This window comes from Carlito syrichta, unplaced genomic scaffold (genome assembly GCF_000164805.1).
Source record: "Carlito syrichta isolate Samal-C Ts95f unplaced genomic scaffold, Tarsius_syrichta-2.0.1 Scaffold314111, whole genome shotgun sequence".
NCBI classification, from domain to species: domain Eukaryota; kingdom Metazoa; phylum Chordata; class Mammalia; order Primates; family Tarsiidae; genus Carlito; species Carlito syrichta.
In genome coordinates, this window is record NW_007258207.1 from 1,073,328 (window position 1) to 1,092,980 (window position 19,653).

Consider the following 19,653-nt stretch of genomic DNA (forward strand, 5'->3'; position numbering starts at 1 on the left):
ATACCTTTTTTTTTTTTGAGTTGGAGTCTCACTCTGTCGCCCAGGCTGGAGTGCAGTGGCACGCTCATGGCCACCCCAGCATCGACCTCCTGGGCGCCAGCAATTCTTCCACCTAAGCCTTCCAAGTAGCTGAACTATAGGCGTGTGGTACCACGCTTGGCTAATTTTTTATTTATTGTAAAGACGAGATCTCACCAAGTTGCCTGGGCTGGTCTCGAACCCACAGGCTCAGGCGATCCACTTGCCTCAGCCTCCCAAAGTGCTGGTATTACAGGCTGAGCCGCTGAGCCGCTGAGCCCGGCCTTTTTTTTTTTTTTTTTGAGTTGGAGTCTCATTTGGTTCCCAAGGCTGGAGTGCAGTGGCACACTCATGGCCAACCCAATGTTGACCAGCTGGGCTCTGGCGATCCTTCCACTTCAACCTTCCAAGTAGCCAGAACTACAAGTGTAGGCTGCCACTTCTAGCTGTTTTTTTTTAAATTTAATATAGGGACAAAGTCTTGCCAAATTGCCCAGGCTGGTCTTGAACCCATGGGCTCAGGAAGTCCACTTGCCTTGGCCTCCCAGAGTCTGGGATTACAGGCTGAGCCACCATGCCCGACCTGTTGATATCTTTAATAAGACTTTGGGATGACTCCAAATTTTATAATCTGTAAATTTAGTTAATAGTTCCAAGGAGAGCATGTTGAGATTTTTATTTTAGAAGGGGACTTTGCCTTTTATCACATGATAATAATATGTACCAATATGTACTATATGGTGCTAAATAGTAAAATTGAGTCTTTTATAGAGTCCTTTTTCTAGCATAAATGTAATCTCTATGTGTTATGCATGATGTTGCCTCTTGGTGCAGTATTGTTAAAAATTTTTGAAATTGGTTTAAACTGGATTGTTTCTAGATTTGTAAGTGTTTTTGTATTTACAGATATCTGCCAACAGATGGGTCCAATGATAGATGAAAAACTTGAAGAGATTGATAGGTGAGAGTTTTCATGCACAGAATAAAAAATAGAGTTTTCTTAGGTTCACTTGTCTTTGGCAAACTATAAACAAGGGAAAAGTTTTGTTGAACCATACAATTTGGTTGGAATTGTTTTTCAGTTTCCAAAGCTCTTACAAACTAATAGACAAGTAGTACTTTTTATTTTGGTAGCAATTTATTTTTTTTTCATGGCGATGTGGTATGCTTAGAATTATGGACGCTTGCTCTTATCACGCCAGTCTTTATTTTTTACTTAGGCTAGAATTCAGGCAATAATGAGTAATGAAGAATAAAGTGAATAGAAAACACAATGGGAACAGGGATCTTTGGCAAGAATTTAACTTATTATGTGATAATGAATAGTATTTATACAAGCTTCAAATAAAATTTCTCTAGTGTTTGAGAAGCTAAATTAATTGCAACACACCTTCTATTTTCTTTTTTTTTTTGTCCTTGCATTTCTATGTATCTATTGCCCTTTTAATTTTGTTATTCCACCTAGTTTTATTCTTTAGAAGTAGCAGCAGCACTGAAGGATACACTTACAAGGGCTTTGAGCTTTCAACTAGGTTCTGCCTCCTTTTCCTTTTTCTCAACTTTCTATCTTAAATCAGAGGGAGACACCATAGTGAATGGAAGATAAGAGATAGCCTATAGTATTTATTACTCCTAGAGAACAAACAAAATTGTGTAGCAAGTCAGAAGAATTTGCTCTGGAGTCTTGGGCAAATTTTAAAATGCTCTTTTTTTTTTTGAGTTTGAGTCTCATTCTGTAGTCCACACTGGAGTGCAGTGGCCACTCCCGGCCACCGCAGCCTCGACCTGCTGGGCTCCGGCGATCCTTCTGCCTCAGCCTTCCAAGTAGTTGGAACTATAGGCGCACGCTACCATGCTTGGCTAATTTTTTGATTTATTGTAGAGATGCGATCTCACCAAGTTTCCCAGGCAGGTCTTGAACCCGCGAGCTCAGGCAATCCACTTACCTCAACCTCCCAAAGAGTGGGATTACAGGCTGAGCCACCGAGCCCGGCTTAAAATGCTCTTATTGGATTTTTTTGTTATTACATAATAAGGCATTTGGTTTCACTTTCTCAAAACAAACCAACTAACAAGCAAGAAACTAGTTTTGTATGTACATTGTTTTCCCTTGGATTTTCAAGGTTAATTATGTAAGTAACTTTTTTCCAACTGATAACTTTCTTGGATATCATCAGCAAGTGAAAATGTGTATGATTTCTTTTTTTAAATGAGTATTTTTAGATTTTGGTCATATTGTACTTTACAAAGGCTCTGGGCCTTTTCTGAATTCTGTCCTTTATTGAAATTTATAACTAAGGCTTAGACTTTTACCTAAATTGAGAAAAAAAAATTTTTTTAATAATTGGATTTTCAACAGAAAACTACAACATGTTGAAAGTAGATTCTCAGGCAGCCCCTTCGGGTCCCCTCCCACTGTGGGAGCTTTTCCGTCCTCTCAATAAATCCTGCTTTCAAAAAAGAAAGAAAGAAACTAGATTCTCTTAAGAATTAAGTAATTCCTCCTCTCGGTTTCCCTTTGTGAATATTCTTTCATTGTATATAAAAAGAACCTTTTAAAATATGAATAGAAAATGTGCTAAATTTAAAAAATAATTTGTGTTACTAAATACACTTAAAAACTAGAATATTAAGATACCTTTCTTCTACATCAGGAAGCATTCAGAGTTGTCTGAACTGAATGTAAAAGTCTTAGAAGCTTTGGAACTGTATAACAAATTAGTGAATGAAGCACCAGTATATTCAGTCTATTCAAAGCTCCATCAGCCAGCACATTACCCACCTACATCATCTGGAGTTCCAATGCAGGTAAGCATGTTTTGCGAGAACATTTTTCTAAATTATGAACAAGTTTTAAATTAGAATAAAATGTTGTAAAGCATAATATTAAAATGTCTGTGGTCTGTGAATAAATTTATTAATATCATCTTTAATAGTTTCAAGAAATATTGACTAAACAGTGTTCACCAGAACAAGTTTAATACTGATATTTCACAAATACATTTTAGCTCATTTTTAATGTAGATGGGAAAACCATTAAATATGTGAGAGGAATTCTGATTCTTCATATGCTTTTGTAAGCATAAAGCATAAGTTTTCTGTAAGTATAAATCTTTTTTGTAAATGTGGAATATCTTTTTTGTAAATGTGGAGTATAAATCCTTTGACTTAGGACAGTGCCTGATATATCAGAAGTCCTCCAGGTGAGATACTGATGCTATTCTTGCTGCTCAACAAGAAGATTGCACATTTCTTTAAAATATTCTGTGAAGATATTTCTTTGACTTACATAGTTATTAAAAGACTTAGTTAATGAACTTCTTTTGTTCTCAAAGTATGCTTTGTATTTCCTTTTCTTAGCTGCATGACTCAAATTATTAAAAAATTGTGCATAAAAGCCGGGCTCGGTGGCTCAGCCTGTAATCCCAGCACTTTGGGAGGCTGAGGTGAGTGAATTGCCTGAGCCCGCGGGTTCGTGACCCGCCTGGGCAACTTGGTGAGACCTCATCTCTACATAAAATAAAAAATTAACCGGGTGTGGTAGCACGTGCCTGTAGTTCCAGCTCTTGGAAGGCTGAGGCAGAAGGATCACCGGAGCCCAGCAGGTCGAGGCTGTGGTGGCCGGGAGCGGCCACTGCACTCCAATCTGGGCAACAGAGTGAGACTCCAACTCAAAAAAACAAAAACAAAAACAAAAATTGTGCATAAAGAAGGTATGATATAGGCATATGAGGTGCAGATTCCATAAGTCATCCATGAACAGCATCTTTCTCTAGTACCTTTCATTTTTTTGTCTTTTGCCATTTGAAGTGAATACTTACCTTTATCAGTAATCCCATTCTGATGCCTTTTTCAAATTTCAGCCAATTAGCGATTGAACTCAGAATGAAATTGGATGAACAAAATTCATGTTAATTTATGAAAACTGGTATGTAAAGGTGTGTGTGAAGAAGACACCAAGGAGAATAGTTAGAATGTGAGTGCGTAATTTAGATGACTTGACACAACCTAATTGTTAAAAAAAGGATAGTTACTATGGTAACTCTCACATCAGATAAGATGCATTTATCAAGTAATGTGATGCTTCAGACTTTTTGAAAATTATACATAGGAGGAGAAGAAAGACTTCTGGATTCAAAAGACAATTGGGGTTCATTGCTTCTGTTTTCAAACACTTGTGTGCTGCTGCTATGGAAGTGGAACAAAATACAAATTCTACACCATTGTATGATGAAACTGTATGCTTACTTCATGTACCAATGAAGTGTTCTTTGTCATTCCTGTGTCAAGTTTTTGAGTTTAGTCGTATTTTATTTACAGTCCGACTTTTGCAAAGCACAGTTTATTTCTTTGAAAAGTTAACTTTCTATCCGTTTGATTCTTCATATCAAACTTCTATCTATTCATGCATAAGAGCATTTGAAATATTCAGAAGTTCCCATTCTAATGTGACAATGTGGTATCTGTGTATCAGGCAGTCAAATTTCAAGCAAATCAAATTTCCATAGATTTTACGCTGTGTTTTAATTTTGTTGTTGTTGTTGTTTTGAGTTGGAGTCTCACTCTGTCACCCAGACTGGAGTGCCGTAGCTGCTCCCGGCCACTGCAGCCTCAACCTGCTGGGCTCCTGTTATCCTTCTGCCTCAGCCTTCCAAGTAGCCGGAATTACAGGCATGCGCTACCACGCCCGGCTAATTGTTTTATTTATTATAGAGATGAGGCCTCGCCAAGTTTCCCAGGCGGGTCTCGAACCCTCAGGCTCAGGCAATCCACTCACCTCAGCCTCCCAAGGCGCAGGATTATAGGCTGAGCCACTGAGCCCGGCTAACGCTGTGTTTTAGAACTCTCCACTTTTAGTTCTAAGGTGGATATATTGGTGGAATCAAATTGCTCCCCAAAGAACTATAATATTTTCTTTTCTTTAAGTCTTAAAATTTTGAATTTATTATTAGGCAGGTATTTGGGAGATCAGTGAGTCAACTTTTTCTTTTTGATTAATAGACATATCCAGTTCAATCACATGGTGGAAACTATATGGGTCAAAGCATTCACCAAGTAACTGTTGCCCAAAGCTATAGCCTAGGACCAGATCATATTGGCCCACTGAGATCTCTGCCTCCAAATATGAATTCCTCAGTGACAACACAGCCTGCTCAAACTCCATATATAAGGTAAGATTTTGGTATCTGTGTTAATTTTGTAATTATATTAATTATGTTAATTTCTCATAGATTTTCGTAATGAGAATATATAGGCCTTTATTAAGGTGAAGTGACAGAACTGCTTGTTCATAATCACATGTAGTAGAATGGTGTTGCCCTTAGCTTTGCTACTCATACTGAGATGATTGCTCAGACTTAAACTTATAGTCTGTCCCTGGGATAAAATAAAGCTAATCGTTCTTTATGGGGACTAAGCTCATGTTGTGCTTAGCACTGTGCCGTAACCTAGTGAAGTAGTCTCAGACATATTTCTCTGCATGCTCTCCTAAAAAGTAGAAAATTGTTGTTACTTTGACTCTTAAAAAGAAGTATGTTTGAACTATGGAATTTGTAGTTCAATTTTTTTTTAATTAAAACACTTCTACTCTGAGAATTATATTAAAATCTTTCCTTCTGTTCACTTTATTTAACCGTATAAAATGTTCGTTAAATATAATCATGTTTAGATGATCTCTACGGTCTCTTCCCACTCTAAAATTCTATGAGTATGAATTTTAGATATTATCTGAAAATTAAATAAATTTGTTTATATTGGTGTTTAGTTAAATTAAAATATAAAATTTTGGTATCCTGAGGACACTAGGAATTATGAAGAAAAAAACTAGTGTAGTATTGAAATTAATCCTTCTGTATTGCAAGCAGTGTATTTGGAGTAATTTAAAATTATGTACGTTTTAAAAGAAATATATGCCACAGTAGTTACAGGAACAAACAGGTTTTGAAATTTGATGTGATTTTTCAGCTTAGTTTCTGAGATGTTAAAGTAAACTATAGTTCAGGACTGTCCTGAGAGTAGATTCAGGATCCTGCAGATTATACTTTTCTCACTTTGGAAGTGGACAGTCCCTGCCAAAGGAAAGCATGAAGGGTGTGTGAGAAGAAATGAACTTTGTGTTGGGTTGGAGATGAGAAAGGGAGAATGTGAGCTGAAGGTGCATCTTGAGCCGGGGCTCCATTCTCATTCTCATCACATCAGTCAAGGGGACCTCAGTCAGGAAGAATTTGCATCTCCTCAGTCAGTTTGTAAGTGTTTTGATTGAGAGATTTTGAAGACTCATTTGCTGCTTTAGAGAAAGCAAGTTAAATAAACATTATTATCTAATTTTTTTGTTTCTCTTTGAGTATTCTCTTTTTACCAAATATACAAATTACATTAACAGTATTTGATAGCTGTAGTAATTAATCATCAAAACAACAGATCTTCATAAACTTTTTAACAAGAAGATGGAAAAGGCGTTTTTGTCCTGATTATTGATCTATGACCATAACCTAGATAATGTTATGTAAATATGGTTTTCTTTTTAAAATTTTGTTTGTAGCACTGGACAAGACCCTGTTTCCAATCCTACGTATATGAACCAGAACTCTGCCCTTCAATCAGCTACTGGTACAACTGCTTACACACAGCAAATGGGGATGTCTGTGGATATGTCATCTTACCAGAACACTACTTCCAATTTGCCACAACTGGCAGGCTTTCCTGTGGCAGTTGCACCTCATTCAGTTGCACAGCAGCAGACAAATTACCATCAGCAGCCTCTCCTTTAGAAACAAGCCAAGCATTTTCTTGAAAGCCTTCATAAGTGTGTCATTCAACCCTTGTGATTCTAACCTGAAAATATTAAAAGAAAACTTTTTTGCTCTCAACTCAAAGGTCGATGAATAAATAAAGCACAAAAACCTGTCTAACTCTATGAGGCCATAAAAGGTTTTTTTCAGTCTAGTTTGTTTGATGTCAACCTTTTGATCAGAGCAAGATGATTCCAGTTAGTTTTGCCTTACTTTCAAATTTCTATACATGCAAAATCTGGACACCCAATAAGTAGCCTTATGACACTAAACAGTATGAGGTTGGAGTATACAAATTTTACTTTAAAAAACCGCTATTTCCCCCCAAAATATCATGATAACAGCACTGAAGAAGTTGATATTTTTTCAGGATTTCCCACACACTATTCTTTTAAAAGGCAAACATCTGTCTGTGTAAGCATTTAGCTTGCCAACATATTTCCTTTTGGCTTCTTAAATTGCAGTCATGTTTGCAGTATTGTCAGTTTTGCTCTCAGTGTTATGTTGAGTAAAAATTAACGTATAATTGTCCACAGAAGCAAGAACTATTTGGAAGGAACCTAAATGTTTTCTGTTATTAGCAATGAAGACGGTGTAAATGCAGATGTATGATAAAGCATTTAGCCACTCCCCTAGTCATGCTACAGAGGGCTAAGGAATGCCCCACAAAGCATTCCCAATCCCTAGAGAAAAACTTTCCTACATGCATCCCCGTATTTAGAATTGCCACTGATGACCTTTTCAAGTGACTTTGGCTTCTCTCTAATAAAGATATGGTCCATTTGTTTTTCTTCCTGCAATGTGGTGTGCAGAGATGCTGTATGCTATATTTTCTTTTTATGGGATTGGGATTATACATGAATTTGAGCCATAAGACATTCCTAATATTTGATGTGATATATACCAAGCATGGCGATAGGGGTGTTTTTAGTGATGTGTTGTTTCTTTAAAGAACTGATTCAAGTACCGTTGCTAAGCTGTCAGCATGCCAAGCTGTTAAAAAAAATGGCCATTTCTTTCAGAAGTAATTCTGAATTTGTAGAATAATAGCAGGTGGTGACTTCATAGAAGGCACTGGATTGATAGGAAGGAGACTGTTGAAGCAACTTTTCTGAAGTATATATTGCTATAGATTCCACATAGTGTGAGAATTTGGTAGTAAACCAACAGGAATTTTTTTCTCTCCTAAAATTTTGGATGCTACTTTATCATCTACCAACTTTTTATTAACACAAAATAGAAAATGCAAATACATATGCATATGGATCCGTGATATTTAGACTGGGAAAACAATAGACATTTGTTTTTAAAAAGTTACTTGCATGGAAGCAAGATTTCTATTTTTTAAAGAAAGCACCCAATCTTTCTACTACTATCCATTTGAAGACAGTTCTCTGAAAATTTTGTCATTTACAGAAATTTGATTATAAGTATGCTCATTTTTCAAAGAAACTTTTATTCTAGAATAAAAATAGTCTGTTTGAGACTAAGTCTACATATAAATGGAAGAATAAGCAGTACTTGAAAGCCCCATTTATGTCATTGTCTTATTTCAGATACAAATAACTGAAATGAACATTTTAACCTTTAATCTCTCATATTGTTTTTCATTAAGTATATTCCTTTCATGTGTATTTGTTTATATATGTTTAAAAAATATTCCTAAATGGCACCTTACTTTTTTGGAAACAAATCTTCTGTTTACAAAAAAAAAAATTAAACATCCAAAGCTGCTCTTGATAATAGTTAATGTTTGCATATGTATGGAATTTCCTACATTTTTTTCTCCCAAACTATATTTAATAAACTTATTTTAATGTTGATGTAAGTATTTCGTGTATAGTTGTGATCTGAATTGTAAAGGCTTACTTCAGCATAAGTCTTTGAGCCAGTATAAATACTGCATACCCACTAAATTGAGACCAGTTATTAAGTTCAACTAATGTAGTTTTGGAATAATAAAACAGGGCATATATATAAAAACTAGTGTATGTTGGCATTTATCTGTGAAATTGTATACATGTGGAAGTTTCTTCTGTCTCTTAAGGTAAAAATTATTTTTGCCAAATATATAATAAATTTTGTGTTGCAGGTTGTTGATAGTACAAAAATGATATTAAATCTGGATGCTGATGTTTTTGGCATTAATAAGAATACAGGGTTATTTTTCTTTCTTTTTTTTGAGTTTATGGATTATATTTGCTTTAAGACCTGTTTGTCATTGTTTTCTGCCAAAGAAATTGTCTGACTTCATTTTTCTCCATTGGGTTCATACTAGCTGTTTTGTAATAAAAAACAAATAGGTTTTGCTTTTTCATATGAAATCTTGATAGATTAGAAAGAATTCCTGAAAATTTATAATAAAATGAATTTTATTCATATAGAAAAATACCCTTGAGTGTTAAAATACATAAAGTATGGAATATGTTCTTATAGTTTGAAAAGTATACAATTAACCAATGTTATCCTCAGATTTGTTATTTGTAAAGTGTTGTTCTCAAAATTGTTATTTGTAAAGCTATCTAAACATTAAGTAATTATATTATTATTTGGGATTTGAAATTGTTTGTAGATACATTGTCATATTATTTCAAGTAATTGATAAATTGGCCATGTAATAAGTTCTACTAAATATATATTATTATTATTATTTATTTATTTTTTTTTTACTTATTTTTTTTTTTACTTATTTTTTTTTTGTAGACTCACTCTGTCACCCAGGCTGGAGTGTGGTGGCACGCTCATAGCCACCTCAGCCTCGACCTGCTGGGTTCAGGTGATCCTTCTGCCTCAGCCTTCCAAGTAGCTGGAACTACAGGCATACACTACCATGCCCAGCTAAATTTTTTATTTATGGTAGAGACAAGATCTCACCAAGTTGCCCAGGCTGGTCTTGAACCCTTGGGCTCAGGTAATCCTCTCGCCTCGGCCTCCCGAAGTGCTGGAATTGCAGACTTGAGCCACCATGCCCGAACACTGTGTTTTGAAGATGGTTATAAAGTTTCACCTTTCAAAATTTTAAAAATTGATTTTTAAGTGTTTTAAAAATATATGACTAAGGGATTATCTTTAAAAATTTTATCCTGTGGTTCCAGCTACTTGGAAGGCTGAGGCAGAAGGATCACCCGAGCCCAGCAGATCAGAAGTTGCAGTGGTTGTGAGCGTGCCACTGCACTCCATCCTGGAACACAGAGAGACTCCAACTCAAAAAAAAAAAGTTTTTATTAGTAAAAACCCATAAATTTCAAGGACCCTGAGTTCTAAGAGAGGGTGTATTGAATTATCATTATGATAAGAGGACTGAAATTTATTTTATAAGTAACAAGTTATAAATAGTGTAGAACTGATCTGTCATCTGTCTTTTTTGTCTAAAAGTATCTTTACTTACATAATCAGTTTTAGCCAATAAATAAAGGTAAAGACTCAGTTTTAGGGATTTGATTTTTTTTGTTTGGTTTACTTTTCTTTTGAAGATTAAAGTTATTTTTTAAAAGTTTTCCCCAGAAGCATAATTATTCTAATTTTATCAAGCTGAATTTGAATTTGAAAGTTTTTTTTAAACTTTACTGTATTAAAAGAGAAATTGCATTGCTTACGTGGAATCGTGGGATGAATAGTATCCCTCCAAAATTCACATCCACCTGAAATGTCAGGGTGTGACCTTGCAGTAGCCCCCTTATCTGTGGGGAATACGTTTCCACGATTCCCAGTGGATGCCTAAAACCACAGGTAGTACCAAACCCCATATATACCATGTTTTTTCCTATACGTATATATACCTATGATAAAGCACGATATAAGGTTAGCAACAGTAATTACTTATAAAATGAAACAGTTGTAATAACAGTAATGCAAGTTATTTAAGACTTACAAATTGTTCATGTCATTTTCCATTTGATATTTTTGGACCACTGTTTAACATGAGTAACTGAAACCACAGAAAGTGAAACCTTAGATAAGGGAGGCCTACTGTATTTGGTAATAATGTCTTTGCAGCTGTAATTAGTTTAGGATCTTCAGGTGAAATCATCCTGGATTTAGTATGGGCCCTAAGTCCAATGCCTGGTATTCTTATAAGAAGAGAAGACACTGAGACACAGTGAAAAGAGGCCATGTAAAGATAGTGTCAGAAGTTGGAGTTATGCTACTACAAGTCAAGGACAACCTGACCTGGGGCCACAAGAACCTGGAAGAGATAAAGGACTCTTTCCTAGAGCCTTCAGAGTTACATGGTCCTAACACGTTTGTTTCAGACTTTGAGCCTCCAGAACTGTGAGAGAATGAATTTCTGTTGTTTACTTTCTTCCAGCAGTCCTAGGAACTAATAGACATGGGTAAAGTGTACAGTGAAATCTGAGTACCAGACACTCAGGACTTTTACAAGGTTGTTTAAAATTGGCATCCTGAGAAAAATGGGAATCCTGAGAAAGCTGTCTGTAGTTCAGTAGCAGGCTTTTTATCTTTGTTAAATGATAATGAAATTGCATGGATAGATGAAACTAAGACCCCTATTAATCCCATAATCCTATTTTATTGATTTTTAATACTATATCTACATTTCAATTAATTTCTTTGTGCCAGATGTGTTCGCAGTTAACAAGATTATAACTTTTGCATTTTATTCACTCCTCTGCTCATCTTGAGTAATGGGTATTAATTGACAGGAGAAGCATTCAAAGGCAAACAGAAGTAGAGAAAAAGAAACAAGAATATGATGGATAGCCTCCCACAAAGGCTACTAAAGAATGGAGATTTGGTTTTGTTCTTATTTTATACCATTTAATACTCTGATGAGAAAGGCTTTCCAATACCTTCACACTAAGTCAGTGACTTACTATGTTTTGGTCTAGGGAGCTGGCTATTTTTTGTAGAAATTGAGGTGAAATTCACATAAAATTAACCATTTTAATATATTCACCATGCGTGGTCACTACCTCTAATTCCAAAGCTACACTTTTTTATGTCTGACTTCTTTCATTTAGCATAACGTTTTTGCAGTTCATTTCATTGTAGCATGTTTCAGTACTTCATTTCTTTTTATGATGGAATAATATTCCAAATATTCCTCTGTGTGTGTGTGTGTGTGTGAATTTGTTTATCCATCTGTTGTTGGATACTTGGACTGTTTTCACTTTTTGTCTTGCAAATAGTGCTGCTGTGAACATGTGTACATGTATATGAGTATCAATTTTTAATTCTCTAAGGTAAATACCTAAGTGTGCAAGTCCTGAGTAACATGATAATTATACATTTAACTTTTTGAGGAACTACCAAACTTTTCCACAGCTCAATCATTTTACATTCCTACCAGCAATGTACAAGTTTCCAGTTTCTCCACATCCTCACCAATACTTGTTAATTTCCTTTTTCTTTGTTATCACCATTCTAGTGGGTGTGAAGTTGATATTTCACTGTGGCTTTTATTTGCATCTTCCTGATGTCTGATGATGTTAGCATCTTTTCATGTATTTATTGGCCACTTGTATATCTTCTTTAGATAAATGTCTAAGTCCTTTGCCCATTGTTTTGTTTTGTTTTGAGATGGGGTCTCAGTTTGTTGTCCAGGCTGGCCTTAAACTCCTGGGCTCAAGTGATCCACCTCAGCTTCACGAGTAACTGCCTTTGCTCATTTTTAATCAAGTTTTTTGTCTTCTTTGTTACTGAGTTGTACGAGTTCTTTATATATTCTGGGTACCAGATCTTTACGAGATACATGAGTTGCAAATATTTTCTCCCATTCTATAGGTTGTCTTTTCACTTTCCTGATGTTCTTTGATACACAAAGCTTAATTTTGATTAGGTCCAGTTTATTTCATTTTCAGTTGCTCTTGCTTTTGGTTATATCTAAGAATTCAAGGCCATGGAGTTTTTCTCCTTTTTGTTTTCTTCTAAGACTTTTGTGGTTTTAGCTCCTATAATTAGATTGTTGGTTCATTTGAGTTAATGTTTGTACATAGTATGAACTGTAAGTGTTCAACTTTTTTGGCATATGGATGCCCAGTTGATTCAGCACCATTTGTTGAAGAGATTATCTTTTGCCAGCTGCTTTTTGACTCTGGTATAGCATACCGAAGTAGTAGTCAATTCTAGGACCTGGGTTATCCAACCAAGAGTATCAAACCAATAGCTGTATAATTTGCATTTCTAATGGGTGACAACTTTGTGCTAATTTGATCACTTCTTTCATATACCTAAAGGTAATGCTATCATATATAGCTTCTAGTCCTGTCCAGGAAGATACAATAGGTGTCAGTGTAGAGATGGTTCTTAGCTATCACATAGATTTGTTCTTCAAGCAACTTAACACGAGTACAGTATTGTGAAAAGTGCATTGCCTAAACAGAAAAATGACTTAGTGCCCTAGCCAAAAATTAGTTTTATATTTCTTTTCTGGAAAACTCTCCCCAGGGATTTTCCTCTGCATGTCATTGGTCGGAACTGTGAGAAAGGTCTGCTCTTAGCTGCAAACGAGTCTGGGAAGGTGAGAATTTTGCTTTCTAGCCTCTATATAGAGAAAACAAAGGAGAAGAGTGTACTGCAGAGTGCAACAGTCAATAGTATCTGCAATAGAGATAGACCTATCCAAATATGTTTACAACCTGGGTTGTTTTGTGTGCCTGGTAAATTTGAACCTGGATTGTTGTAATTTCATGGCCAAATAAACTCTTGTTAAGGTTTTCTAATAAAAGCATACCATAGTTTTTCATCAGTAAAGGCTAGAAATAATGTATTTACATCTAACCTGATTGTTATAACTGGGACATTTTTTTTTAACACCTCAGGTGACACAGAAAAGGCATTGGAAGTAGAGAGAGGGATAAAAGCTTCAAATTGCTCCTGTCCCTTTGGAGTATTCTGAAACATGAAAAAGTTAAAGATTTGTTAGCATTTATTAATTCATTCAGTGACATAATTATATACTGAGGATGCTGAGAACTTGCATTTCCAAGCCTGAGTTGTTTTTGTGGCTTCACCATGCACTAACTAGTTGCAGAACATCAGACATTGGGCTTTGCCTTTTAAATCATTTTCCTATACATTATGATTAAATTGTTCTAGTATCTGTTAGGTAGAAAAGTAGGTGAAGAGGTTAAATAACTTCCGCAAGGTCACACACAGCGACAAAGCTGGGATTACAACCCAGGCTCTATCTGATGCCAAAGCATGTGTCTGTTCTCATTATACTAATGTGACTATTACCTAGATGATCTGTACCAGCTCCCTCTCCCACAAATCGCTGTGAGATGGATGGGGTTCCAGAGGGCTCACTTGGGTGTAAAATGCCTTCAGATGTGAGAATGCTAGTATAAGGAAGAGCATAATAGTGGATGGATGTATTTAATGTTTGCATTATAGTACAGTTAGCTCTGTCATTGGTAGGCTGATGAGACCAGAGCTTGATGTAAACAGAGTGACTCTTTCACAGAGTCTGTGTGGCTCTGTCACAAAGGATGCATCAAACATTGGGGAAATAGGAGCTTAAGGAAACTTAATTGTTGTGTTTTCTGAACAGAAAAGGGCTAAATTCAAGGAATTACTGTGAGGAGAAAGCAGGTGATAACTAGTTAAGGCCCATTTGGTTGCGAGGAGAGTAGTTGTGAGTTGAAGCCTATGGACCTAGGTTCCACACACATAGCCTGGTTTCTCCAAAAACCAAGATTGCTAAGAAAAAAAAAAAAATCCAACCTGAGCTTAGGGCCAAACTTCAGAATCACATAGTGGGTCTTCGTGCTCACACTTGGCAGTCTTTCTAACCTCATCTACTCTCACACTCTAGACTTTTAACTCCCAAGCCCCAAATTCCTCAGGTGCCAATTTGGCTTTTTTTGTATCGTTTTGACCGTGTTATTTTTTTCTGCACGGAGTGCTTTTGTCTAACCTAATAAATTATCCTTTCAAGTGTCAGCCCAAATTTCATTGGTCCCCAAACCACACTGTGCTTCTGAAGTATCTTACAACTGTGTTAAGTGATTGCCATATTGCTTTTGTAATGATCTGTTTATGGATCTGTCTCTGTATCAGACACTATAGCTCACTCAAGATGCGTTTCCAACCATCTCCTTATGTGGAAGTCAGTAAATAAGATAATAGTGCTTGCCTTCCTGGACTTTTGCAGTCAGGGGTGGCCACATGTCCTGGTGTTGGCCAGTGAAATTTAGGTCACAGTTCCTGGGGAGGACTTCCTAGAATGAAAGAAAAAACTTGGAAAGAAAAGGCTCTTTCCATTCTTCAGGCTTAAAAAGCAGATGTACTTCCTGGAGATAACAGCAGCTATGTTGTGACCATGAGGAAGAAAGTCATGATGACTCTGGAAGACTGAAGGTGTCTGGCTTATTGATGACATCTTTGAGTGGCTATACCAGTTCTAGACTATCTTCCTCTAGATTTTGTCATTTGTAAAAAAATAAAATAAAATAAAGTCCTTATCTGTTACCCTGATTTGTCTGGATTATGGTTGGTTGGCTTTTGCTATTTGTATGTGAAAGCATTTCAGTTCCCATTAGATCTGTAAAGTCCTTCAGATCTTGGAGCTATTTTTTACTCATTGTATTCCCAGGAACTTGCATGGGTACATAAAATTCTTGTGGAATAGAGAGTGAAAATGAATTTAGCACCTCACAGTGCTTGGTACCCAATAAATTTGAGTCTTCTTTTACCTTTTCTTACCCTTGTGCTTGTTTATCATTCCATTTTAACATTTCTAAAGTCAGGATGTATTTTATATGGATGAGCGTGTGTTGTTGATTTCCTTTTATTCTCAAACCTATTTAATCATTGATATATCTAAAAATCGAAAATGTCTTAGAATAAAGGGAATATGGCATTTCTCTGAACTGTCATGAAAAAAAAGAGGCTAGGGTCCTAAGTGTCTAGAAGGCCAATGACTCTGCTTTGTTTTAAAAAAAATCTTCATGTTTCCAAGGTTTCTCAAATCATGCTCATGGATAGCTTCCAAAATGGCACGTTCCTTTCTCTACTCAGTCCTGGGATTACAGCAGAGGCAGGAGCACAGTGAACATTTCTTTTTGATGTATAGCAGAAAACTATATCATAGCAAAATAGGAAAACAATATTTCAGCACCTTAATTTTAACTTTAAGAAGAATATTTCCTTTAAGTATTATAGAAAAAAATTTCTCAGCCTGTAATCCCAGCACTTTGGGAGGCCAAGGCGAGTGGCTTGCCTGAGCCCGTGGGTTCGAGACCAGCCTAGGCAATTTGGTGAGACCTCGTCTCTACAATAAATAAAAAATTAGCAGGGCGCTGTAGCGCGCGCCTGTACTTCCGGCTACTTGGAAGGCTGAGGCGAAAGAATCACCAGAGCACAGCAGGTTGATGCTGGAGTGGCCGTGAGTGTGCCACTGCGATCCAGCCTGGGTGACAGAGTGAGACTTCAACTAGAAAAAATTCATAATTTATGATAATCACACAAAATGGCACAGGGAAGAAGATAAATGATAGAGGTGATCAGATTTCATAACTATCTAGTTTAAGCAAGTTATCCTTCATGTGGAAGATTGTATCATTGTTTGCAATGTTTTACTCTCCCCTTTTCCTGTAAGAGGATCGTATACGTGTGCCCACGTGCTTGCACGCTGGAGTTTTATGTCCTTATTCAGTGTTGAGATTGGTCATGTGTCATGCATTGGCCAAAGGGATATGAGCAGATGCCACAGATGCCCACATCTGAGTGAAAGCTTAAGAAGCATAGTGAACTTTCTGTAGCTCTTTGGCTTCTGCTCTCCTCAGACCCCTTATATCCCAGTCTGGGGCTACTGCGGGAGTCCAGCCCCGCAAGGGTCGTGAGATTTCCTGAAGGAGAGACGGATAGGCAAAGGACGAAAACATTATACTCGGACACCTGCTTCCTGAACAGATGACATCTAATGTTAGCTAAGGGAAGGCTTTTATACCATTTGTAAAGGGGCAAGACAAAGAAAATTCCTTCACGTACATATGCTTTAAAAGTTACCACCATCTAGTGGTCTTAGCAACAAACCAGCCAAGAACCCTACAAACATTCAGACAGTGAGTCTTATTCATAAGGCCAAAGATGATAGTTATAGTCCAAAGTCCCGAATTACAGTCCTTGAACTGTCTCCAGAAAGTTTCCAAGTGTAAAGATCTTCATGTAGCAGTAGTTTTCCTTCTGGGGCTTTATGGCCTTCAGAGTTTTGTAATCGCCTTTCTTGTCCAGGTGTCTTCATTACTTTTCTCTTATCCTGCAGTGCTTGTTTCTAAAGAAAACTCAAAAGAAGCTTTTAGTAATGTGTCCCAGACCCCCAAGGTTGCTTTCTGTCTTTAGCTAAGTTATCATAAAAGTGTCTGATTAGTATATTATGAGTTCAGTGAAAACCCACTTTATAAATGTTAACTTAGAGTTTTAACTATTGAATTAACTAAAAACCTTAAAGATAATCTTTATCCTAAGTCAGTGAAAACAGTGTTATAAATCACCTACATAACTCCTATATAAGTGTTAGAACTTATAATGAATTCATAATGAACTTACTATAAACTTGTGCTTCTAAAAACCTTATGTCTAAACACTAAACTACATAATTCTAAATCAAATAAGGAGTGAATATACTTATATCATTTATTACTTAAGCAATATCTAGTAACTTATAACCAAGTGAAAGAAAGCATTATTGATGTGCTTCAGAGTTTAACCCTTGCATATGTTAGAAAAGGCCAAACGGCATAGTGGGAAATGGAAAAATGAACCATGACATTCTCAGGTTAGCTGTGAGTACTTCGCATAAACATGCCATTTTCTTCTTCCACGACTGCACAGAATTCTTCGGCGGTACCAAACAGCAAATACGGAAGACAGAAGGGCCTCAGCTGCCCGGACTCGCTTTGCAGCCAGGGTCCTCAGCGCACCTGGACTTTGTCAATCAGGCGGGCCTCCAAGGCTGGCTCCCAATAGGCTACTTCTTCAACATGGGCGTAGGAATGGGCAAAGGAAACAGAGCCACAGCCTGGACCAGAACAAACGAGGTGGTGGTACAACCCATTGAGATTTTAGAATTGCCTGGGCTCGGTGGCTCAGCCTGTAATCCCACCACTTTGGGAGGCTGAACCTGCAGGTTCGAGACCAGCCCAGGCAACTTGGTGAGACCTTGTCTCGACAATTTAAAAAAAAAAAAAAAGCCGGGCGTGGTAGCGCGCTCCTGGAGTTCCAGCTACTTGGAAGACTGAGGCAGAAGGATTTGAAGCCCAGCAGGTCGATGCTGGGGTGGCTGTGAGCATGTCACTGCACTCCAGTCTGGGCGACGGAGTGAGACGCCAACTCAAAAAAAAAGAAGAAAGAAAGAGAAATTAAGGATTTTAGAGTTGTTTGTTACTACAGCAAAGATGGTATAAGTTTTTTAGGGTAAGAAAGTAAACATTTTTTATCCAATCTCCAAAAATTTAATAATCTTTAATGTCCTGAAGGTGCCTTTAGAATAGATTTTCAGTTTGGAACAAAACACTGGGGAAGGGAGGGATAATTCTGGAGAAATCCTTTAGAACAATAGAAAGTAGATCTTCCAAATGCAAACTCAAACTTGATGGCACAGTTGTCTGAATATAAATATAAGAGGTTAATTACAAAAACCCATAATATACAAATAAGCACACAGGTCACTATTGTGACTTTGTATGCTGCTGGCTTAAAACTACAGTATTTTAGATGTATGGGCACTAGACAAAATGTGTTATGATTTGCTTTTTTTAATTAAGAAACACACTTTCATAATCATGAACTCTGTGAGTTCTGCAAATCATGAAAATAAACAGATAAACAACAACAAAAACCCCAACACTTTGGACAAGACTTTGTCAGAAGCACTTAACTAAAGTATTTTTCAAATAACTGAATAAAGTTTATGAAGAGAGTTTTGGAGCTGACAAAGTGATTCAGCAGTGTTGAATGTTTCAGGAAGGAAAACAGAGTATAATAGCAGCCACTTGCTCCTGAGGACTTCATCCTCTTGAGCTCAGTTTCCTAATTTGCTAAATGTGGACTTTGTTCTCAACAGTTACTAAATTCCCTTCAAGCTCTAAAATTTTAGGATTCTTGAAAATACATTTTTATTTTGGAATATTCAGATTAAAAAAGAATTGTGAAGATAGTACTGCAAATTCTACACCTAGTTTATTATCAACAACTTACTATGGTACATTTGTCACAATTAATAAGCCAACACTGATTCATTGTTATTAATTAAATTTCATACTTTGTTTAGATTTTCTTAGCTTTGACCTAATGTCCTTTGTCTGTTCCAGGATCCCATCCAGGTTATACATTACATTTAGTCGTTATGTCCCCTTAGTCTCCTTTTGGCTCTGACAGGTTTCTCAGACGTTCCTTGTTTTTGATGACCTTGACAGTTTTGAGGAGCATTAGTCACATATTTTGTAGAATGTCCCCATATTTGGATTCGTCTAGCATTTTCCCCATGATTAGACTGAGATTGTGGGTTTGGAGGAGGAAGACCACAGGGGTACAGTGCCATTCTCATCACATCCTATCAAAGGCACATACTATCAGCCTGACATTGCTATTGATATTGATCTTGGTCACCTGCTTCGGTAGTATTTGTCATGTTTCTCCACTTCCCCCATTCCACACTGCACTCTTTGGAAGAAAGTCACTATGCGCAGCCTACACTTATGGGGTGAGAGATTATTCTTCCTTTTCCTGAGAGTGGCATATCTATGTAAATTATTTGAAGCTGGGCTCGGTGGTTCAGTCTGTAATCCCGCGCTTTGGGATGCTGAGGTGAGTGGATTGCCTGAGCCCACGGGTTCGAGACCGCCTGGGCAACTTGGTGAGACCTCATCTCTACAATAAA

The 19,653-nt window shown here is 36.8% G+C and overlaps 1 protein-coding gene across 1 annotated transcript in view; it reads left to right on the plus strand.

Annotated features, from left to right (window-relative positions):
- The window catches only part of STAM2 (signal transducing adaptor molecule 2), a 44,817-nt gene extending 37,883 nt beyond the window's left edge, over positions 1 to 6,934 (plus strand). Inside the window, exons 11-14 of the mRNA XM_008071073.1 lie at positions 925 to 979; positions 2,673 to 2,826; positions 5,020 to 5,189; positions 6,560 to 6,934. Of these exons, the coding sequence (XP_008069264.1) occupies positions 925 to 979; positions 2,673 to 2,826; positions 5,020 to 5,189; positions 6,560 to 6,788 (608 nt within the window). The 3' untranslated portion in view covers positions 6,789 to 6,934. The remainder of the gene's footprint in view (positions 1 to 924; positions 980 to 2,672; positions 2,827 to 5,019; positions 5,190 to 6,559) is intronic.
- Positions 6,935 to 19,653: the final 12,719 nt, after the last annotated feature.